The sequence below is a fragment of the Ovis canadensis genome, chromosome 9, assembly GCF_042477335.2.
Source record: "Ovis canadensis isolate MfBH-ARS-UI-01 breed Bighorn chromosome 9, ARS-UI_OviCan_v2, whole genome shotgun sequence".
Classification (NCBI taxonomy): domain Eukaryota; kingdom Metazoa; phylum Chordata; class Mammalia; order Artiodactyla; family Bovidae; genus Ovis; species Ovis canadensis.
In genome coordinates this window covers 84,558,831-84,583,842 of record NC_091253.1, presented here as the reverse complement: position 1 = coordinate 84,583,842, position 25,012 = coordinate 84,558,831, and the positions used below count along the sequence as shown (strand labels likewise).

The following is a 25,012-nucleotide window of genomic DNA, read 5'->3' as shown; positions in this document are numbered from 1 at the left end:
TTCCAACCTAGGGATTGAACCCGAGTCTCCCGCATTGGCAGGTGGATTTCTTTGCCACCGAGCCAACAGGGAAGTCCCACCAAAACATTAGTCAATTTTAAAATGTGGCAGTTCAATAACAAAGTAATGAAAATGACTTACTTTACTAGAACAAGCAAATCCAGTTCCAAGAGCTGCCAAAATCTCAAGCACAGCTGGAGTGGAGTTGCACTTCACCGTATAGAACGGCTTTATCTGAGCCACTATGTTCTGCCATTGACTGTGCTTCTTCACAATCTTTCCAAGATCTCCCACAAAAAATGCATTTTTCCCTGTCTATTATAGTTATGAAAAAAGAAACAGAAGAACCACAGAAAACAGTATTGTTAAGTAGGAAAGAACTCCCCTTTTCCTCCACAAATGAGCCAAGATAAATATTTACATACCACCACATTTAAGGCTGGTTTCTTTTTAAATTTGACTGTTTGCTGTGCTATGCTGACACAAAAAATTTTCTCTTAGATTTAAAAAATTTAAAAAAAAGCAGTGTCAATGAGACTGGCTTTATACATCAGAACTGTTCCAATTTTACTTCTGGTGAGTTGGAAGGTAGGGAGATTACTTATAACTTTCCATGCATTCCTTAACTGTTTAAACCTACTTTAACAGTACAGGATCTAATTCCCTAAAAAGGTGAGTAGAATGAGGAATGCTAAACAAAAAGCCGTAACCCCAATGTGAACTGCAGTTAAAGACAGTAAAAGGGAACAAAAGAAATCCATTTTTAAGGAGGTAAGTTAGTAGTATTTGTAGAGGTGACAAAACTAAATTTAAAAACACAGAAGTACATTAAATGCCAGATAAATCCAAGTCCAGTGGTTGGGACTCAGTTTTCACTGCCATGGCCTGGGGTCCAATCCCTAGGTCAGGGAACTCAGATCCCACAAGCCATAGAAAGAAGGAAAGAAAAAGTAAACTGATTTTAATTACGGATCTGGGAAAAGATCATGATTGATTCTGAAGCTGGAGCTACCCTGGCGGTAAGAGAGACCACTACACATATCATCCAGAGAATAAATTACCCAATGTTAGATGGCAGACAAAATAATCTTTATTTAAAACATACAACATTCAGATATTGTTTGAAATGTCATGAAAATATTACTGTTTTCTAAAATCCACATTATTTGAAGATATACATTATTAGAATATACTGACCAAAGACAAGCTGCCACCTTAATGTTCTGACCCAGGAAATGTTGTAAAATTAACTAAGACTAATGACATGAGAGAATTAACTGTGGAATGATTTGGCCAGAGAATAGACTGAATGGTAGGACAAGTGTCATTCTTCCACAACCCCCAATAAAGAAATCCGATGACAGAAGAGAGCAGCAGGATTTTGCTAGTGTGAGAGAAGACTTAAACGTATCTATAGAGGTCAAGAGAAGCCTTTTGGGTATCCTATTACTGAACATCACTAACCTGAAAACACTTCTTCAAATTTGGGGAATATAGGAAATTAGCTCCAACAAAAACAAATTATTTCCATAAGGCAACAAAAATTACTGTATCAGTAAGTACAAAACAAAAATGATATTAAGTAGCAGTAACGATGCTTCATATTTCAGAAATTATTATAAACACTGTTTTAAGAAATCCGATATGACACACTTACCAGGGTATGCTCATAAACATAGTTATCGATAACATTTCCAAGGTTTGTTCCTTCATCCAACAGGCCAACGGAGTAGTTTGCATCGTCAATAAATCCTTTCATCTCAGCCGTATTCCACAAAGCCGAAAGTCATAAACCAGGAAAAACAAGAGACGGGCCACCAAGCCTTACGTCTGGGTCCTTAGAATATGCAACAAACTGTCAAAATAGAAGTTATTTCAAAGTCTGTATTATTTTTTCATTAAACTTAACATATGAGCTGTCAGTTGGAGTGTGCTAATAAGAGGAACCTAATTTAGTGAAGAATCTGCGTAATCACTTACCATTTTCAGAAACACTATATCACCAATATCCTTTCCTTGGTGCCCTTTTAAAGCAAATGTGAATTTATACATAAAAAGACAAGCTTAATATGACAATTTCTTGAGAAGGTAGCTGAAACATACGCAGAATACGTTACAAATCAACATCATCATCTTATTTACATAGAATTGCAAAGCCAGTCTTTTTTATGCATCTTGTTTTGTGGTTCTCCCACATAACAACTTTACTCATTTTAAGTAAAGAAAGCTAGCGAAATAAATGTCTGCAGCTAAGCAATCCAAATAGTCTGAACTTCAATACACTGCCAGTCATGTACCAGTGTGATACCAGGTAACTGCAGATAAACGTCTTCTAAGTAAAATTCTAGAGTAGGTGATGTGTAAACAACAGGAATGGGTGAAAGTGGAGGCTGACTTCAGGAGGACATCTGTAGCTCTGATGGAGACTATCTGGATCCCACACCACAAGCTACAACAGAACTAGTTCAATCAAGTTAACAATAAGTCTCTTTGAGGTAAGCTTATTTGGTGAAAATGTTTCAGGAACATAAGTCAGAAAACCTAGTCCTGGCTTTGTCATTTAATAGCTGTGCAATACAAGGTCAACTACTTCAAAAAACTGTTGGAAAAAAAAAAATTACAATCACTTGTTTAAGTGCTGACTTGAAAGAGCTAACTGCCAGAAATGCAAGAATGTCACTGTAATTTGAAACTAGGTATAAGTTAGGGACCTATATATACATCATGAACATTTATTTACTAAGAACTCTGCTTTTTAAAAAGGCATCATACTGAATCCAACTCTTCCCCAATCAAATAAAATTTTCCTCTTTCTCCAAATCATCCACTGTCCTCTGGAGCAGCCCATACCTAAGTTTATCTTCTTTGCTGAATTTACTGGTCCTTATCCCCTGGAGAAGGAAATGGCATCCACTCCAGTACTTTTGCCTGGAGAATTTCATGCACAGAGGAGCCTGGCAGCCTACAGTTCATGGGGTCGCAAAGAGCCAGACACGACTGAGTGACTAACACATACACACATACCAGGTTACTTTAGGCAAAGATTTCTTTTAATATAAAGTCTATAAACATAACAAGTTCTCGAGACAGATGCTGTCATTGCTCCTTGTCTGGGACTGATTTCTGGGTGCCACATTAATTTTAATGGACTGAGACCAGATCCTGGCAACATACACAGCTTTTCCTGTCTTCTTTGATTACCGCCTTTCTCTTACCCTCCCCATGCTCTATGCCAGAGTTCAGCTCAAGTGGAGGCCCTTGTCCTAAAAACGTACTTCATTTCAATGATTCTCAGAAGTATCAGCTTTTTGGTTGCACCAAAATAATTCGTCAATAAGCCACAGCATTAGTCAATTTCATGAAATACACAAAATAATTTAAAAACAGTAACAGCTGTATTTCCAAGGAGTCAACTACATTCAGTTTACTGAGAAAATCTTAAGATTGTTATACCAGAAATGATTTAAATCTGTGCCCATAAAGTAGACGTTTAGGCTTGAGGATACATGTTTATTTTAAGCAATGTAAGACCAATCAGAACATCGATTTTAGGGGGATATTCAACTGCACTAACGCACACACAACGATAAAGGTTACACATTAAAAAAGATCATTTATCCTATTAATAATGAAAAATATTTAATCAAGATCTTTAGCCTGGTGTTTCAGCTCATCAGATTCCTAAGCAGTTTCTACTCTCTACGCAGTATTTACCTGGGAACCTTATCAATTATGGACCATCACAGGCAACTGCTACCAAATGTAAAGTTCTAGTTTTTAAAGTCAGGACAAAAAGAACCTCAATTTCCTTCAGCTAGAGATGGCTGGATGGCATCACCGACTCAATGGACATGAGTTTGAGTAAACTCAGGGAGTTGGTGATGGACAGGGAGGCCTGGCGTGCTGCAGTTCATGGGGTTGCAAAGAGTCAGACACAACTGAGCGACTGAACATGGTTTACAGGAAGGCTAATTTTCCTCTGACATGATCCTAAACAGTCACAAAAACATCAGGTCCATTCATCCTAGTCTTATCTGCTGAATGCCCACATTCTTCACAAATTTTTGTAGATTAAGTAAGGCTATGGTTACGTGAGTGAGAGTTGCCTAGTAGTGTCCAACTCTGTGGCCCCAGGGACTGACTGACTATACAGTCCATGGGATTCCAGGCCAGAACACTGGAGTGGGTACCACTCCCTTCTCCAGGGGATCTTCCCAACCCAGGGATCGAACCAGGGTTCTCCTAAGGATTTTTTCAAACTATTTCAAACTACATAATCTACAGATTCAGTCAAATCTCACGCCTGCTAAACTATCTTAATCTAAAGGCAAACATTTTTTAAAGCAGTGTGCCCAAAACTTTGTACAATATTCTCTTAACCCTCAAAAACCACTATGACAGTATTATTCCATTTTATTGAGGCCCAGAAAAATCAGGCTAGCTTGGGAGATGCTGATGACAAAATTACAGGCATATCTCGGAGAAACTGCAGGTTTGGTTCCAGACCACTATAATAAAGCGAGTATCCCATTAAAGCGAGTCACAGAAATTTTTTGGTTTCCCCAAGTTCGGTTAGTCTATCAAGTGTGCAAAAAAACCAAAACCAACAACAAACCCCACCAAAACCCCAATATACATACCGTAACTAAAAAATAATACTCATGGAAAAATGGCACCAACAGATTGCCAAAAACAAGGTTGCCACAAACCTTTAATCTATAAAAAAAATCCAACCTTTGCCAAGTGTAATAAATCCAACACAACTCTCAGGCTCTTTGATAGAGACAATGACATCCCCAAATCAATTAACCATTTCTCAGACATATGAACTCTCACAGTTGTTAATCAACTCTACACTTTATTCATATATGGTACCAAAACATCTTCTCATGCCTTCTTACAGTCTTCAAACCTTTTTTAAGACTAGTTTCTACATAACAACCTTGTTCCTTCTGGATCTCTTGCCTAAATTCTCAGGTAAACCCTAAACTTTTTTCCTTTTTTAATCTTATCAATAGTTTACATGCAATAATGTATACCCTCATTCTGACTAATGTATATACCAGTATAACCACCACTATCATAAAGATAAATTTCTTCATGTCCTTTTGTCCACCTCAGGCAAACATTTGCTATCACTACAGACTCTTGTAGAAGTGAAATGATTTTAAATATTAATAGTAAAGGTCAAACTAAACCAGCTGACAAATAAATGTAGTATCAATATGAATAAAAATATGTTAAAGTACTCCTCGCTCTAAAGGAAAGACTTAAGAGTGCATGCAGATTGGCTGTATTCCAATCACTGAAACAGAACTCTCACTTCTGAAGTAGGGTTAGCTTACCAATCCCCATCTGACTCACAAAAGGACTGTGACAAAAAAATAAAATTTGCTACATTGGCAGGACTGACAAAAAGGATTTGGGGACTAACACACTTGAAACCACTAAAACAAGGTGTCAACGTAGTATTTTTTACTTCCTTAATTATACTGAGCCTGCAATAAAAGTTGATTAAAACCAATCTAATAACATCTATCCTTAGAAGATGGTCCATGTGGAGCTCCATCTTGGTTTACCTTCTCAGGTGCTCCCTAGGAAGGTCTTGAGATTCCTGGCGCATGGCAGGTGCTGAGAAACAGAGGGCCCGAGGACAACTGATTCTAAGAATGGGAGTTTTGAAACTGAAGGTCTGTGGTGGCAACAGCAAGGAATGCCCTATAGTATGCTGGAAAAAAAGGTCCATCTTTCACATCTTAAAAGGAGCCAAAACCTTGATATACACAAGTGACCCACATGTAAAAGCAAAAGCCAGTTAAAAACTAAAAGCCATGTCCAGAAAAAACTGTTTCCTCAAAAGAATCCACCAAACACAAAAACCTTCAGGAAAGCTGGTTTCTAACAAATTTTAAGCCAACAAACCCTGTGCTCAAATGAAACATTCACTTGGAAGCCCAGTATTTCCAACAACTGAAAAGGCTTAAGTAGGTAGATAAGCGTAGGCTGATCTTGCTCGAGTCTTTCCTACGCCCAATCTCACTGAAGCAGTCCTAAAAAGCAGTTCATAATCATACCCTAAGAAGTCTATGCTTGCAATTTTCTTCACATGTAAGCAAAAATAGTTTAAAGTTCACTGCTGCAAAAAGGCTTATGTGCTACATTTCTGCTTTACAAGACACTGAAGTAAAGAAATATTTGACTGAAATATTTTCAAGAGACATATAGTTACTTGGTGATAACATTAAACCAAAAATCTGACACAGCATGTTCTAGGGAGTTAGAATGAAAATAAGTGTGTATGTGTTGGGAGCAGAGTTTATTCTATGCCATATCTGCCAAGTTAATCCACAAAACAGGGAATTTCCAGGAATCTCTGTTAAGAATGCAGACTTAAGGACTTTTCCTGGTGACCCAGTGGTTAGGACTCAGTGCTTCCACTGCAGGATGCCTAGGTTTGATCCTGCAAGCTAGGTGCAAGGTCCAAAAAAAAAAAACAGCAGTAGACTCAAACCCAACCTTGATCCAACCCAACACACTGTGCCATTTTTAAAAATGGTGTATAAATCAGAAATAGGACTGATTTACTCGTTTCAGCATGTTATAGACCACTATATACTACAGCCTAGTGTTGCTGGACATTGATTTATTTTCACATTAAACTTTACTAAATTTACTCCATTTAAATCTTAGGTTCTCCTTAAAATGCTTTGTAACTTGAGAGCAAATCCATTTTTAATAGACGTTTCCAAATTTATTATCAACAGACCCTAGAACGTGCTCTCTATTCACAAGAGCCTTTAAGCTATTTTCACAAACATCTTAATATATGGTGAAAGAAAGCTCAGCTTATTTTACACTAATACAATTGCTGCAATCACAATACTACATTTATAATAAGTAATTTCCTCTTGGACATCATAGCTGGGAAGAAAAAAGTGTTTAACAGTCCTTATTTACACCTTCATATTGGTGTTTTTTGACAATACATTTTTTAGGAAGAGCTGCCAAGGAAAGCAAAGGCTCCCAAGAACCACACTGCTCCCTAGAGCCTTCATAAGGTCATGAGTCCTCCTGTCATCAAGAGGGAAGCTCCAAGAGGAGTGGCTGCAGCAGCTGGGCACTTGCTTTGTTACACACCTGCTACAAAGGCTTCTACAGTTGATTGTACTTCAGAAGAAACTGATACATCTTTCAAATAATCACAAGATAATTCTGGCAGCAACAGCCCACTTGACACCAAGCTGGATGAATATGAGTCTCGGATTTCTGAAGTGAAGACCTCCCTGGAAGGAGAACAGGGAGAGCTGAAAAGTTGAGAGTACTGTTTCAGAGACATCTAAGCAGGAACCCAATCTTAACACATCACCAGTTTTCTAAAAGGAGTTTTACTCATTAAAAATGAGAATGTAAGATATTTTGAAATTTATACTACTACTATTACCCTGGAGAAACCTAAGGCTATTTCTACCTTTTTGATTATTTTTGCATAGGCATTTGATGACTCAGCACTCAGCTCACAGCTTTAAAACTAGACACAATGCAGGACTTCCCTGGTGGTCCACTGATTGAGACTCCACGCTTTCACTGCAGGGAGTGTAGGTTCCAACCCTAGTCAGGAAACTAAGACCTCTCTTGCAAAGCAAAAAAAAAAAAAAAAGCTGTCAAAAATCACCTTTGCCTTCTACATCTCACACAAAAATGTTACTTACCACACAGCGTACCTTTAGAAATAAATAACTGGTCACAAGAGCAGAAGGATGACATTGGCACTAAAAACATGAGGTCTGGAGCAGGCCTCCAGGAAGCCACATACCGGAACTGGTAGGTAAGACGTGCCAATAAATCTGTGTGATCATACGCCCATATAAAAATTTTCCATGCTGGATCAAAAATAAGTGATGGATTAAAAAAAAAGTGATGGATAGGAACAGCCTATTTTGAATACTTAGGATATCAAGACAGGGGTTGCTTTCATTGACAGTAAGAGGAAAGCCTAAAATAATGACAATAAATACCCTTTGGTTTCTTCTTCAGGTGATAAGGTTGAAAAAAACTTTAGAGTAAGAACACTAAGATGACTGCTGAAGACTTACTTAAAAAAAAAAAAAAACCACCCATAAGACAAGAACAAAAATGAACATGAAATAGATAAAGGGGGAGGTGACACACAAATCCTAAAGGAAATTAGCCCAACAGGCTAAGTTTGAAATGCTCAGGTAAAGGCTGCTCAATGCAAAATGCTTCCCATTAAATTCTATAATACATCTTAATGAGAAAGGAATTTCACAGCAATATACTATTGCAAGTGATTGACAAGATTAGGCTCCCTTAACAAAAAAGTGTCTTGACTATTTGATGTGAAGACTAAGTTTTTTTTCTAGAGCAAGTGTGTACCTGCATGGAAGTAAACTATGTAAATCCTTATGGTAATTAAAATGTAGTAACACTGCAGATAACTATTGTAATGCAACATGAACACCAAATACATAATCATGTTCCGAGCTTTCTAGTTTTCCTGGTGCAGCACAGGGAAATTCCCTTTAAACAAATGCACTGAACTACTGTTTTGAGTACCCAAGGGCAGATCTCACTGCCACCTCACCAAGAGGAAAATTTATTTTTACTATACAAATCACATGTACATTATAATTACTGCACTACACACCAGGTAAAGAGGACTGAATACCTTAGAAGCCCCTGCACACCATTACTGGGTAGTTGTGGTTGAATCCCCTCATCCCCTACAGAATAAACATGTTCAGACTTTTCTAATCATCATTCCCCTGTTATTTAGTCTTTTTCTTCCCCTATATGCCCATAAAACATTGGCTTTATTGGTTTTGAACCATGAATGGAATCACTGTTGTTTTCCTACTATAACTTCTTTTGCTCAACTTGAAGTTTCAATTCCTTCACACAGACAGACAGGACTGGAGTCTGTTAATTTTCACTGCTGTGCACTATTCTTTATAGATGCACAACAGGACCTATGCGCTATATTGTTTATAACACCACATGTGAAGTAGCTCAGTCGTGTCTGTTTGCAACTCCATGGACTGTAGCCTCCCAGGCCCCTCTGTCCACGGGATTTTCCAGGCAAGAATACTGGAGTGGGTTGCCATTTCCTTCTCCAGGAGATCTTCCCATCCCAGGGATTAAACCCGGGTCTCCCGCATTGTAGGCAGACGCTTTACCGTCTGAGCCACCAGGGAAGCCCTAACCACATATAATCTCTTGCTATTATTTATGTACCCAAGAGGGGCATTACTCAAATTATGGTCCACAGGACTTCTCTGGTGATCCAGTAGTTGAGACTCTGTGCTCCCAATGCAGAGCGCCCAAGTTCAATCCTTGGTCAGGGAACTAGACACATGTTGTAACTGAAAGATCCGGCCTGCCACAATTAAGACTTGGCACAACAAAATAAATATTAAAAAAAAAGTGATCTGCAAACTAGCTGGTCCACAAATTAACAGCCAAGTAGTGTGCTACCTGACATTCTGCCACAAGAGTCCATCTTACTGACTGGGAGTTTAGGGACCATCGGTCTAGGTGCTGCAGTCTAGGGTCACATACCTGGGAGTGAAACTGCTAGTCTGTAGAGAAAAACAGTTTTTAAGCCTTTTGTTCATTTTCCTGTTGTGTGTGGTGGGGGGTGGGGGTGGGAGGTGGGGGGGGTCTTTTTCTTTTCTTCCCTTTTTCTCACTGACCTATAGGAGCTCTTCCAGAACTTAGGATAGCCAATCTCACTTTGAGTTTTAGTTTGCTATCAGTAGCCATGTTGAACATACTAGGACATCCCATCCTGCTTTTGGTCATGTCAAATATCACATGGCAATCATACTGAACCCTGATGATTAGCTAAGATACACTAATTTAGCAGCTCTTAAACTGGGCACTGAAGGATCTTTGTAATAAAAAACAAGAGATAGGGAATTTCCTGGCAGTCCAGTGTTTAAGACTCTGTTTCTACTGCAGAGGCCATGGGTTCGATACTTGGTTAGGGAACGAAGGTATTGCAAGAAAAGTGTAGCCAAAAAATAACCCATAGTCATATATTTAATGCAAACCTAATATTAATTTCAGTCTGATGAGCACATAAAGACAGGCAGGCAGCTTGACTTTAAGAATGTGCTAGGCAATGGAAGAATTCTTCAACAAGAATATGAGACTGAAAAGCCTCTACAGTTGAGGAACAGCTTTTCACTAGACAAATGTAGGAAGAAAGGTGACAGTGCGTAATTCCTATGATTCTTATTAATAGATACTTTAAGATGAATACAACTACTACTACTCACATTCATGGCAAAATTATCCTAGAGTGATGTTGTCCAATAGGATTTTCTGTGATGATCTGTCACCATCCAAAACAATGAATAGCCATTAGTCATATATAGTTCCCAAGCACTCAAATGCATCGAGCATCTGAACAACTGAATTCATTCACAAGTTTACAAAACTAGACAATAAAGGGAAAAAAGTCAAAACTTCACACCAAGTAAATCCTAGAGAAATGAAATGCATGCTTACATAAGATAATAAAGGTGGGAAAAGTTTAGAACAGAGCATTCCAAAAGAGTTTATCATCTTGGGTACTGCTGCAAGTCACTCAGATACAGGCATTGAAGACCTCGTGGTGGCTGGGTATGGTTTGGGCAGACTAAACATCATCAGCCTAATCCTTCGCAACTCAGCATGCTGTACAAGTATTTTCTATTCATGCTGCAATGTTCTTCACATTATTCACTGGATTAGAAAAAAAGGATGGCCAAATGGCTGTTTCAGTTAGCTTGTGACAAATTGCTTAATTAAGTGTGCACAGATGACCCTGGAATGGAGGTGAAGGACAAAAGGATCTGTGTTTTCTAGTAGGTGAGAGCATTTCACTTGCAACAGCTCCTTATGCTGGTCTGAACAACTGGCCAGCCTAAAAGCAGCCTACAATTTACCTAGATTTTATAGTTTATAAGACACAGTTTATACAATATCTTATTTACTCCTAATCAAAAGAATTAAGTATCTCAAAATGCTTTTTTTTTCAGGGCAAAGAATCCCGAACTCAAAAACTCTGAAATTAAGACTAAAGAGAATGTAATGGAATACACAGATTGGTAGTGACTTTAATTTTCTCAGCTCAACTATCTTCTGTAATAAATGCAAGAACCATTTTACTCCCCTTTAAGAATGGTCTACACTGCCTGCTATTCTATTTGGCCCTCCCAGGAAAGCCTAAATTTGCCTAAAGAAATAGTACCATGTCCCCCAAACCCTGTTTTATCCAGTAACAGGCTACTATTCCCATTGGGCTTATACAGAATGCTTTTTTGGGGGCACTACTTTACACAGACAATAAGGTACCACTGAATACTGCTCTTTGCATGCCAAGGGTATACACTTACTTTAAAAACTAGTCCCTAAACTAGTATGTTTCAATGATAGCTTTATTCATCACTGTGACTGTTGATGACTATCAATAATCATTAATAAAAAGTCTGAATCGACTTGCATCACAGAATCTCTAAATTACCCTAACTATTCTCCATAAAGAGCCAAAAACCTGCCCTTCCTACTGACAACAGTAAAACACAAAGGAATAGCTCCATGCAGTAAATTCATAAAGAGCATTTTATGTCCCTAATTAATTTCAATTTAGGAAAGGCCGCCCCTTTTAAAGCATGTAGATATTAATAAACAGGAGAGAGAACATGAATACTTAAAATTTTAAGGCTCCATCTAGATAAATCAATTAATCGAATTCCTTTTCCATTCTTATCAATAGGAACAAAACATTAAAAAGAATATACTAATAATTAATCTGACTTCGTCATTAGATCTGCTAATAGAAGCTGCTGGTTAGGAGAATTTGGTTTTCTAAAATAGTCTTTAGAATTTTTGCATTGGGCTGATCTATTAATCATAATCGGAGCTCTAGTTAAAATAACTTGAAAAATCTAGCCCACTGAAAAACTACTATAGCTTAGAGTCTAAGAAATTTAACAGGCAGTCCAAAGTTTTCCTACAATTTGAGCCCTTCATTAATCAGAGATATCAGTTAAGCATTAAGATATCTTTACAGTGCTCACACATAACACTACACACTACTCAAAAGAAAAAACTTTACTATGTAAGCAATTTATAAAGTTTCTAGATAGATACTTAATTACTATCTAAAAATTCAGATGACTACCTGATTTGAAAACCTAACTCTAAAAGTCAATCCTAGAGCTTAGACCACATGCAAAGAAATCCTATTAGAATATTGGGAGTTATGTGCTGCTTCTGCTAAGTTGCTTCAGTCGTGTCCGACACTGCGACCCCACAGGTGGCGGCCCACCAGGCTCCCCCATCCCTGGGATTCTCCAGGCCAAAGCACTGGAGTGGGTTGCCACTTCCTTCTCCAATGCATGAAAGTGAAGTGAAAGTGAAGTCGCTCAGTCGTGTCCGACTCTTCGAGACTCCCGGACTCTAGCCTACCAGGCTCCTCGATCCATGGGATTTTCCCGGCAAGAGTACTGGAGTGGGGTGCCATGTCCTTCTCCAATTGGGAGTAAAATGCAGTTCAAATAGAGCTTATTAGCTATACATTTTGCAGTGCTATGTGCCAACTGTTTTCCATGAAGGCCAGCATGTTAAGTCTTTTGAATGACTTAAAAGTTTTCAAATAGTATTGTTGCTCCACAGGAAACATCCCAGGATTTCAATGTCTAGTACTGCAAAACTGCTATTGATATCTAAGGACATTTCTGGAATGTAAAATTTCTCTTGCCATCTTTACTAATTCTAGTCAAGAAATCTTTGGGGATAGATTTCGGACTTCAAAATTTCTCAGATTTTAGGATAGCAATTTAATCTATATACTTATATTATTTAACAGTCTCCATGAGGCTGAGTCAACATGCTTATCAGAATACTTCTGCAGCAAAATTCAGGAATATTAGCACTAAATGGGATAAGTCAAAATAAAAATAGCTTCAAATTCAGCTCAGATTCAGGTCAACTTTTTGTTCCCAAATCAGGTTAGGTCATATCAAGGAAGCTGTAATTTTTTTTTTTAACCTTTTGATTTTAGAATTGTATGATTAAGAGATTGTGGCTGTAGCAAAGTACTATGAATTAAAAGTTTCACTTAATATATACTGTACCTGGGCAGAATAAATAAGCCAGTCACTCTGGCTGCCAGAACCTGCAGAATGAATCCTGTTAGCATTTTCTATCTGTGCCTATAACCACAACACCTCCACACACAAAAAAGCAAGAAATTATAGACTTTCTGAATTCTACAGTAGTAACTACCCTACAGACTTTTCCTTAAGCTGAATCATTTATCAATGTATGAGCTCACTGATATTGGTTTCTCAAGTCTAAGAGGAAATACTACTAGAAATATGACATATAATGCAAAGTTGTTTTCATTAAGAGAGATTTGAAATAAAAGAAGTCATCCTTTAATACGGTCTTGCTTAAAACAAGAAGCTTGCTATGAAATTTCCACCTTAGAACCTACTTCTGACTATGGTATCAAGTATACCCCACCCAGAAAAGTTTTAAATCTTCAAGCCAACTTAGGAGAAAATATCAGATATGCTGGAAGTAGAATAGATGACTAATAAAATGTAAGAACTAACTGGCTTGGCACTGAATTGGTGACAACTATACATGCATACAAGCCACTTAGTTAAAATGCATATTTCTGGTTCAGGTCTGGGTGGAATCCAGTGTCTGCAGTTCTATTCTAGGTTATGCTCATGTTCCAAAGTTGACACTGCATTAACAAAGCATGATTAAAATACTCAAAAAAAGAGAAATCAACCTATTTAGGGTTAAAGGAACTGTTCTAGTTTGAATTTCTCAGCTGTGATTTAAAAAATAAGTAATTTGCTCAAATTCACATAGCTAGAAGACTAGTATGGGAAACTCCCCAATCTGGATTTTAAGTCAGCAGAACTTTTCAGAAATCATTTTTCTCTGTTTAAGACAAAATGTAAAATTGTAATTTGAGTAATTAACAGTAAATGTGTTGAAAAGGTTTCCTTTAACATACTCTACCCAATTAGATCTCTTTCTTGAAATTTTCTTGTGTTACTCCCTCCAGGTTCTCTAGCCCACTTAAAAACACCCAAATCTCAACACCTAAACCCAAATTTCAACAGCTAAAGAAATCTACAAATAATAAAACAATTTTAATTAATGACCCACACAAATTTAGCAGCACACATTCAAACACTTTACTATGAAACTGCATTCTGCACAGAGGTTTAATTCAAAGTTAAATCCATACACAGAAAATCAAGTAAGCGAAGTCAAAAACTATCCTTAAAAATCTCTTGGGAAGACAGTATGCTGGGAGCTAGGCATGCATCATCATCTCTCAATAAGACCTTTGAAAACAACCAGTTTTCCCACCAGGTGAGTATTACACATTTTGTGAAAAAGAATATAAACTCTAGAAATCACACTGTATCTGGCAAGAAGCTCATAACCAGAAAACAAGAATTAAGATTCACCTCTTAAATGCAATGCTTTAGGATAGTGCTCTCTTGAGTGGAATGGAGAGTAGAATCTTTTACTATATTTAAAAATAAACTTTCTTTTCTGACTTAAGCCCAAATACTTGAATCTACCAAATTAAATAGTTGAATGGTGTGATGTTACCACCCACATTTAATTAAAAAAATAAAAAACCATCTCTCCAACTTATATTAAAATCTGGACTAATAAGATTTAATTGAAATTTAGCCTGCAGTATATACTTAAATATAGTAATAATGCGCACAACTGAATCAACTATATGGGTAAGTAGGGAAGTTCCTTGATAGCCTAGTGGTTATGATTCCAGGCTTTCTCACTGGCATGGCCTGGGATCAACCCCTTGTCAGGGGAACTGATATGGCGCAAGCTGCAATGTATGGCCCAAAAATAGTTGGGGAGGGAGTAAGTGGTAAATACAATTTAGAGTTCTGAAAAGACTGAACAAGAATCCTTTACAAGACCCTCCCTCAGCCTCTGCACAGATGTGAAAATACTTACATGGACAAGTTAGGAGATGGAACCCCCCTATCATCAGCTAGGTTCCCAAGGTGGCTCAGCGTTGAAGTCGAACTGTTCTCTATACAGCACTTCTCCTAGGCCCTCTGGGTAGTTGTATACTTGGTCAGAAAGTTCGCCCTAAAGAAGAAAATAAAAATATATAAGTCATATGTTAAAAAATGCTAGGTTGTGCTTCAAGAAGGCTAAGTTGACGTAAAGATTAAGTTCAGGAAGAAGTTTCAGTTTGAAGTATTTCATTAAAGCACATTACACAAAATGATGTTTTCAAAGGGCTTCTCATAGTATCAAATGCTGTTTTTATACAGTAAGCATTTCCAAGCTGCAAGAACACAAAACTGAATTTGAGGGCATGGTCAGTCACCTTACAAGTGGCTCTACCTCACTCAGTTTCCAGGCTTCACTCAATTTCATTTTCGCTTTTACTTACTCCTAAACCCAAATTTGTAAGTGGCCTAAAATTTTTAAATGTACAAGTGCTCTCACTAACCTAACATATATGCAATATTTTAAATGTGTATCTAATAATCTGAAACTAACCAGAACCTTTCCTTTACTCTCCAAATTCCAAGTTTTTCTTTGCTTAAGTATAAAATCCAACTACATATTAAAAAGAAAAACATTTTTTGTGACTTAGCTAGTACACTATGTATATCTGTGAAGTAACTTTTGTGACCTGCCTTACATATCTGACAAGTAACAGATGTCTACCTCCTTCTCATTCCTAACCTATCTACATCTAAGTCACTCTACTATCACTAGAACAACATATGAATGTAAACATGCTTGGCACTCTACAAAATGATAATTAAGTTTTAGAAATGGTTTTTACCTATTAAGGTTTGACTGAACAGACTTATCACCTCTAACCTAAACAACTAAACCTACACTTCTATTTGCACTTCAGTGATTGCTATTTTAAAGTAATATAACCTGACAGTATTTCTAGAAGATGGGGGTAAGAATGAAACCAGAAAAATGATGAAACATAGGAATCATAAGAATCTGAGATTTCAGAAGCACTCTAGATACATCTTCAGTATATCTCATATCTCAACCAGGATAGAGACACCCTTAGGGGAAGTAAAATGTTCTTCCAATCTACTAGGGGTATCCTGATCACATACTCAATGACACGGATAATTAGAAAAGAATCCATATCAACATGCGACAGTGACTATTAACATCACATTAGATTCCAACTAAATACTCCAAAACAAAGGTTCCAATTCTCCCCAAACCAACGTAATTTCAGTAAACTAAAAGCCATCGCCACTGGAGACAGACAGTGAGTTTATTCTCAACTATTCTTTGGAACAGGATAATTATTCTAGCTGAGCTATCCCCTTCCCCCCACATATCAGTAGCTATTTTGTTGCTCAGGGCAACTTAAGAGCAGTGCCGTGAAATGCTAATGACATTAAACTTTAGAAATTCATGAATGTTCTTCAGTAGTATCTCTAAAACATTTCCACCTAACAGAAAAGATACTAGTAGGAAATGAAGGCTCTGAATTTCGAAAGGCACGTTTTAATACAAATAAAGGGGGCACAGGGTCATTTACTTACAGGATAAACAGAATGCTCATTTGTACAGTTAAGATTAACCAACCATAAGAGGAGGTTAAATAAAAATATGAGCGGGGGTGTGGAGAAGACACAGGGAATGCTTTATTTTTCTCATTTAGAGTGGTGTTTATATCAGTTGGATCATGTACAACACTGCAATCAAATCTCTTAGTTGATTGAAGAGGATGTCCCTTGCTATACTATCTTGGCAAATAGCACAGAGAGAACTAGAGTTAACTGAGTCAGCAGCTGACCAATAAAAAGCACTAAAAACCTCCCATCACTTTGACAGTAACTACCCAGAAACTTAGTAAACCCAAAGTTATCAGTATGTCTCACCTTACACTGCCTTTATCAATGACTTTGGTATTCTTTCCAAAACTCCAAAACCCCAGCCTAATCATGAGAAAAATTATCAAACAAATTCAAATGGGGGACATTTTATTGGATATTTGGCTGGTACTTCTCTAGACTGTCAAAGACATGGCAACTAAAAGGAAATGTGGCACCTTAGATTGGCCTCTAGACAGAAAGGAAATTAAAAACTGGTGAAATCCAAAGAAAATCTGGAGTTTAGGTGGTAGGCATCTGGTCCCATCACTTCATGGCAAATAGATGGGGAAAGAGTGGAAACAGCAGCTGACTTTATTTTGGGGGGCTCCAAAATCACTGCAGATGGTGACTGCAGCCATGAAATCAAAAGACGCTTACTCCTTGGAAGTTATGATCAACCTAGACTGCATATTAAAAAGCAGAGGCATTACTTTGCCAACAAAGGTCCGTCTAGTCAAGGCTATGGTTTTTCCAGTGGTCATGTATGGATGTGAGAGTTAGACTGTAAAGAAAGCTAAGCACAGAAGAATTGATGCTTTTGAACTGTGGTGTTGGAGAAGACTCTTGAGAGTCGCTTGCACTGCAGGAGATCCAACCATTCCATCCTAAAGGAAATCAGTCCTGAGTGTTCACTGGAAGGACTGATGCTGAAGCTGAAACTCCAATACTTTGGCCACATGATGTGAAGAGCTGACTCATTTGAAAAGACCCTGATGCTGGGAAAGATTGATAGTGGGAGAAGGGGACGACAGAGGATGAGATGGTTGGATGGCATCACCGACTCAACGGACATGAGTTGGGTAAACTCCGGGAGTTGGTGATGGACAGAGAGGCCTGGCATGCTACAGTCCATGGGGTCACAAAGCGTCGGACAGGACTGGCCTACTGAACTGAACTGAATGTATCAAAGTCAGTTTCTTAATTTTGACAAATGTACCACCTCTTATAAGGTAAACTAAGTGAAAAGTATGAATAGCTCTGTATTATCTTTGTAACTTTTCTGCAAATCTGTAATTATTCCAAAATAAAGTTGTTTAAAGAAAAAAGAAATCAAGCAAGGTATTCTTATTATGGACCACTATTCGGCAGTTAAAAGGAACAATTTACTGGTGAGCGCACTGTGGATGAATATCAAAAACATTCTGAGTTAAAGAAACCTTTCACACAATATATAGTTTCATTTATATGGAAGTTCTAGAATAGACTTCCATAATAACTAATCTATGGTTAATAAAAAGAACAGTGAATGCCTTTGTGGGTAGTGAGGGATGGAGCTTGAAGGGGCAAAAGAGAAGTTTCTGGGTTTGATGGCACTTTTCTCATCTTTGATAAAGGTTTGTATTACACAGCTGTATTTTTGTCAAAACTCGTCAAATGGTGTATTCAAGACGTGTGGTTTTTGCTGTTACGTAAAATTTACCCGATTTTAAAGAAATACTTAAACAGTGTTAGATTAATGATATGTGCATACTGAAGTTGAAGGGGTAAAGTGTTCTCATTTCTTCAACTTACTTTGAAATACACAAAATAAAGATTGATGAATGAATAAAGCAATTACAAGCAAAGCAAAATGTTAATCGTTTACTGAATCCACGTGAGGGTACAATTCTTTCACTCCCTCTATATGTTTGAAAATGTTTAAGTTAAACCTGAGTGGCAAGAGGGACGGCACTGATTACTTGATTACGGTACCTTCCATTATCACCTATGACCATCAGGAGCCTATATCTTTCCCACTAACTCTTCAGGGCTTATTTGCCTTCATAACCAGCATCTGCATCCTATATTTGTAAAAGAAATCAAAGGGTTGGCAGGGCTCTGCCCTATAGTCATTCGCCGTATTTCTGCCAGGCTCATCTATAACAACCTTTCCTCATCACCTATCGACTCTCTCCCTAGAGCCTTCAGGTTCCTATCCAAGCAGGAGGCTGAAAGGTGGAAACACGACAGGACACAAAATATCTTAATGTGTCCACGATGCAACCACAAAATCCCGTTAAAGCTGCTGAAATATCCTGGGGCCGTTAACAGTGCGCCCGAACCAGTAGCTTAGCCTAAGACACACACGTTTAGGATATACACTTGGTAAGGCTGTTAAAACACCACCGTTGGTGGAAATTGTTAGCCGCTCATCGTGGCCGACTCTTTGTGACCCCAAGGACTGTAGCCCGCCAGGCTCCTCTGTCCATTGGGATTCTCCAGGCAAGAATACTGGAGTAGTTGCCATTTCCTTCTCCAGGGGATCTTCCCGACCCAGGGATCGAACCTGGGTTCCCTGCATTGCAAGGCAGATTCTTTACCCGTCTGAGCAACCAGGGAAGTACTGAAACACCACCGTTAATTGCCAAAATAGTACTTGATAAGCCATCGAAGCCCACTGCTCTCTCTCTCTCGGCCCAGGAATCGTGGCGCGGACGGGAAAACGAAGCCATAGTGACTAATCCTTGGGCTCCAGGAGGCGGCCCGGGGTGAGTGAAGGCGACTCGGCCCAATCGCCAGCGCCGCAGGGGGCGGGGCGGCAGCCCCGAGGCTTCCAGAAGGGGCCAAAGGCCTCTTGCTCGCTACCTGACACCGGGGTTTCCCCGCCGCCGGGCCCCTTGGCGGCGTCAACTTTCCTCCGGCAGAGAGGGGAGGGCCGCGCTCTCCGCACCCTCAGGCACCCGTCCTCCCCCGGCAGCTGTCACAGGAGGCCGGCGCCGGGCCCGCCCCGCTCCATTCATAACCTAAGGCCGCGACGGTTGCAGCCGGCCGCGCCGCCAGCCCGGGATCCCGAGACGAAAGCGCGGTGCCGCGCCGCTCAGGGCCGGGCGGCTGCACCAGGGCCCCTCGGGGCTGCAGCCCGGCCCCCTCCCCGGAAACAGCAATGCACCACGGGAGCGGGGTGGGGGCCGCCTGCCGCCGGGAGGCGACGCCGAGCCCCGCGGCGGCGAGACCCCCGAGCGCGCCCCCCAGTCCACACACACGCACACGCCCCCTCGACCCAACCGCAGCCGCTCGGGGCTCGGCTCGGCGGCCACCCGAGGCGCGCCAGCCGCCCCAGCCCGCCGCGCCGCCGCCGAGCCACCGGCCGCCGCCGCCACACACGCCGCCAGCCGCCATGTTCGAGGTGGCCGGCCGCGGGGACGCTGCGGAGGAACGCCGGCCGGTCGGCGGGGCCCAGCCTGAGGCGGCCGACAGCTTCCCCAGGCCGACCCACCCCCCGGCGCCCCGCACCCCGGCACCGGCCCAGCCCGCCCTCCTAGGGTCACTACTCACGTGAGATAACGGCCCAAAGAGTCGGGTAAAGCGTCTTCTCTTTTTCGGCGGAATTTTTAAAGAGGGATGTGGTTACCTTGAGCAGAAATACCCAAGGCGGCCTGGGCCATAGGCTGCGGGGACGACGTGGGGGGGAAAGCGCGGCACCGACACCAGCTGTGCAGCAGCGGCGGCGGCGGCCGAGGGAGAGAAATGGAACAACGGCGCGGGCAGAGGAAGAAGAAAGGCGAGAGGGCTGGGTGCGGAGAGGATTCGGCCTCGTCACACCGCAGAGCCGGAGAGCGAGAAAGGATGAGAAGAGGCAGAGAAGGCGGAGGGGGGGGGGAAAAAAAGGAAAAAAGGAAACACACAGCAACCTAACGAAGAGCCAGCGAGTGTGGGAAGGCGGCGCCGGCAACGCCAGGCTTTATACTGAGGGGCGGGGCTTGGTGACGTCACAGCCAGCCGCGCGAGCCGGACGGCGCGGGGCCGCGGCGCTGAGAGGAGGGAAGCGGGCGGAAGAGAGAGGGGGCCGGCGCGGGGCGGGCCGAAGCGGGTGGGGCGGGGCGACCCCGCGGTGCAGGTGCCTGTCTCCCCCGCCCCCCGCCCCTCGCCCCCGGCTACTTCCCGCCCTCCACCGGTTCCCCGGCCGGTGGAGGGCCCGCTGCGCGGACGTGGGCGGGCGGGGGAGAAGGGAGGTGACCTGGACAGAGCGCGGCGTCGCCCGCGCCCCCGCCGCCCGGGCGCCTGCGCTCACGCCCGAGGCGGGCCGGGGCGCTTTGGGAGCTGGGCCCGGCGGCCGCGGCGCCAAGCGCGGTCCGGGCCCGAAGCTGGCGCGACGCCTGCACTGCCTGGAACCTGCTCTGCCTGGAAGAGGGTGAAAGAGGGGGGCCACCCCTGGAGCTTCCCGCCCCGCTACCTCCTCGAGAGCTCTCCGCTTTTTGCGGCCTCTGTAGGCTACGCCTGGGGACTGCCCTCCCGGGGTGAAGCTCCAGCCCCCGCGGGATGCGGCGCTCCTCTTTTTGGGAAGCGAGTTCCTAAGGGCCAGAACGGCTCGGCCCAGTGTTCGGGTGGTTGCAGGGGCTCGTGACCGCGTGGGCATGTCCCCAGTGTTCGCACGTTGCAGTGTGGTGCAGTAGGGTTTTGTTTTTTTTTGTTTTAAGGAGTGTGGCTTTTATGGCTTTCTTTTTAGAATGGTTGAGGCCAGCCGACCCGGTCCTTATTCATGAAGGACCTGTATTGGAGAGGGCATTACCGACGTTACAAGGGCACAGTACTTCAATTCCCTACGTCTCATTGCGCGGTCATTTTAATTTTACTGCTGCTGCTAAATCAATTCAGTCGTGTCCGACTCTGTGACCCCATAGACGGCAGCCCACCAGGCTCCCCTGTCCCTAGGATTCTCCAGGCAAGAACACTGGACTGGGTTGCCATACAGAGCAAACTTATTTTTACTGGGGAGCCTAGGGCTACCTACATGGCTTTTAGTTTATTCTCATGTTTTTAAAATGTCGTCGCGCTCCCCATCAGAAACCCTGAGTCCTCCCGTGCTAATGCCTTGCAACTCAGCTGCAACGGCACAAATGAAATATATATTGACACACACTCCAAAATCTTTGAGATAAAGACAGACTTTTTTCCCCTGGCATTTCCCGACCATCTGTTTACTTTGTAGCACTGTGGTTGCTACAAATCAGATATGAAAGGAAGAGAGAGCTTTCCTGGGTAGGAAGGTAGCAATGCTGAACATAGGCTCTGAGGTGAAAGTACTAGGTAAAAACTAGGGGCTGTGGACTCTTCCCGATTTCATATTTCCATATTTCACTGTGCTGTCTCTTGATTTTCTCTTTCATTCCTTAAAAATTCTTTTCGTTTCAGAACATTTACAAGCACAGCACTTTACTAGACCCCCTGCTGGAGGGAGGAAGGCTAGAAATGAATACACTTGAAATCTTGATAACAGTCTAGCAGGGGGAAATAACACTGCATCAAATAACTAAGTAATTGTTGTAAACAGATAAAATGCTGTGTGGAATCTAGTGAAAGGGGGAAGTAACCGCAGCTCAGTGAGAGAAAAGCTACTGGGGAAAGGTGGAGAGAGATTTTGAGAGCAGACACTCCAGACATGGGAAATAAGTGACTTTTGAGAGCAGATATTCCAGGCAAGGGAACTACTTAAGAAAAGGCACAGAAATGGGCCAGTTCAAAGAACTGTGAACTAGCTTTCTGGCTCCAGCATAGGTACGGTTGCAAATGAGGTTGAAAAGGAGGGTGACGTGAAACGTAGGGATCATAGCTTGGACCTCATTTCGGAACCATTTAATTGGGGACATGATATACTCAAAGTTTTGTTTGTTTGTTTGTTTGTTTTTAAGATTTCTCTAGCATCAATGGGATTGAAAATAGAAAGTTTAGAAGAGAGGAAACCATGAAGGCGGCTGTTACATAGTTAAGAGAAGCAGGAAATGTGGGATAGAGAGGAAGGCATGGATGAAGGCATAGAGAGTAGGGATAATTTTGAATGTTAAGGGAGAGGAAGTGAAGTGAAGTCACTCAGTCGTGTCTGACTCTTTGCAACCCCAGGGACTGTAGCCTGTCAGATTTCTCCATCCATGGGATTTCCCAGGCAAGAATACTGGAGTGGGTTGCCATTTCCTTCTCCAGGGGATTTTCAGTGGGTTGCCATTTTCTTCTCCGGGGGATCTTCCCGACCCAGGGATCGAACCTGTGTCTCCAGCACTGCAGGCAGACTCTTTACCATCTGAGCTATCAGGGAATGGAAGGGAGAGGAGAAGTTAGCAGATTATTTGGGGATATGAAACTAATCAACAGGGAGAATTCTGGAATCACAAACGGAGAAATAGAAAGTCCCAGTTTTGGGGGAAGACTATGAGCCTTCCTTGAGCATAGTCCAAGCTGTCGATAGGATATTCATGTAAAAATGGTCCAAAGGCCTCTGAAAACACAGAGATCTGGAGCCCTTTTGGCTGTAAATTTGGGACCCTCTCCTATAGACATGGTAATTAAGGAAATGTTAAGGTCTAAAGGAACAGGGATCTAAGCACAGGACTTAGAGAAATGATAGAGAGGAGAGAAAGAGGACCAGCCCAAGGAGTAGGAGAAGAATCACAATAGTGCGAGGTCAAGCCATTCATGGAGGGTGTTCAAGATGGAATGAATGATCAGAATGTCATATTCCTGAAAGGGATTCTTCTGATTTGGGAAAATGGCATGTCATCGGTAAACTCCAAATTCATGTTAAGAAGTTTGGATTCTTAGCCAAAAATGTTTCAGTCATAAGAGTGAATTGAATTTTAGAAAAGGGGAGAGTGTAAGGGTGAGAAGAAAAGGGACTATATATTTGTGGCAGGGAGAACACTTGGAAAGCTATTATAAGCGTCACTCCAAATCTTTGTTGTGACTAGACAAAGAACCGAGGAACATACACTCATGTGACATAAGGATCCAGTAGGAGAATGATAAGGGCCTGAGAAGAAATTATGTGTGACCTTTAACAATAATTTCAGTGGAGTGAGAGGCACAGACACATGGCAGAGATTCGAGTCAAGAGAAGCTGAGATGAAGTCAGCGAATGTCCACTCTTTCAACTGGACTAGACCCTACTCCATCATTGTTTATACAGTGAAGCAACTCAACAATTTATAATTCAAACTATGGACTCTCATAAGTAGTATTTGTGTATTCAAATCTAAATCATACTAGCTTTTATTGCATACAACAGAGCCTTAAAAACTGTACTGCAATGAACTAGACAGCATAGTAGGTAACTTTAACAGAATGATAGCTGCCTAATGAGAATAGCATGTTTAATTGTGTTTCGGGTTTGAGGTTTGGGGTTTTTTGCCAAGTCAGGTTACTCATACACAAATCACAGGTGGTGCCAGAGAAAGTATTATTATTAAATAGAGAGCCTTAAGATAAAATAATACCATTCACACTTAGATCATCCTGGTTTATTGATTCAAACTTGTTTGCTTTTGTGCCAATAGGTGTAAAAGACTGAATGAATTAGATCGTTGATAAAGACAAGTCACTCAAAAAACAATGGGTAACCCTAAAATTATCAGCCTATAATAGAAATATCTTATAGTCACATATATAAATGTGACAGTCCAATGGTAATTGAGCATGAAAATCATAATTTAATGGGAATGTTTGAAAAGAGCTTAATAAGAATTTTTATTGTGATACCATGCAGGGCCCTGTGGAGCACCTGGGCACAGAGGCTTTCTGTGTCCCTCATTTCTTTGATTATGGAAAACCGCCTTCATTTAGCCTCCATGACCTTGCCTTAGTGTGCAGGGGGCAGATTCAAGCTGTTGTTAATTAAGGAAGGGAGGGGAATGCAAGACCAGGGAGAAATAATCAAGAGTAGCCTTGGGGCAAGGTCATGTTTTCCCATCAATGGATAAGAGTGAGTGAGTGAAAGTCACTGTCCTGTCCTACTCTTCGAAACCCCATGGACTATAGAGTCCATGGAATTCTCCAGGCCAGAATACTGGAGTGGGTAGCCTTTCCCTCCTCCAGGGGATCTCCCAGGGATCAACCCAGGTCTCTCACATTGCAGGTGGATTCTTTACCAGCTGAGCCACAAGGGAAACCCACTAATGGATATACACAGCAATATCTTCGAGCTATTTTGTAGATACTGAAACCCCTTCCAGGAGGGAGAAGTTACCGATCAGTGATGATATGCTGCCCCAAAGCATGTAAACCCCAGACCTGTTGGACTTGAAGGTGGATGATGCCGACTCCTAGTTAGCTCACTGCCAACCCATCAGAAGAATGTCCACAAGCTGATCATGCTCTCT

The 25,012-nt window shown here is 41.4% G+C and overlaps 1 protein-coding gene across 5 annotated transcripts in view; it reads right to left on the bottom strand.

Moving 5' to 3' along the window:
* The window catches only part of AZIN1 (antizyme inhibitor 1), a 30,774-nt gene extending 10,160 nt beyond the window's left edge, over window positions 1–20,614 (bottom strand). For 2 of the 5 annotated variants that reach the window (XM_069600421.1, XM_069600425.1), the window contains exons 1-5: window positions 20,202–20,607; window positions 15,028–15,165; window positions 7,138–7,283; window positions 1,658–1,855; window positions 142–315 (exon numbers count right to left, since the gene is read on the bottom strand). In XM_069600421.1, coding sequence (XP_069456522.1) covers window positions 142–315; window positions 1,658–1,759 — 276 coding nt within the window. In that variant the 5' untranslated portion in view covers window positions 1,760–1,855; window positions 7,138–7,283; window positions 15,028–15,165; window positions 20,202–20,607. Of the gene's footprint in view, window positions 1–141; window positions 316–1,657; window positions 1,856–7,137; window positions 7,881–10,298; window positions 10,355–15,027; window positions 15,166–20,201 lie in introns of those variants that run through there. The other 3 variants (XM_069600420.1, XM_069600423.1, XM_069600422.1) reach the window with 2 other exon arrangements.
* Window positions 20,615–25,012: the final 4,398 nt, after the last annotated feature.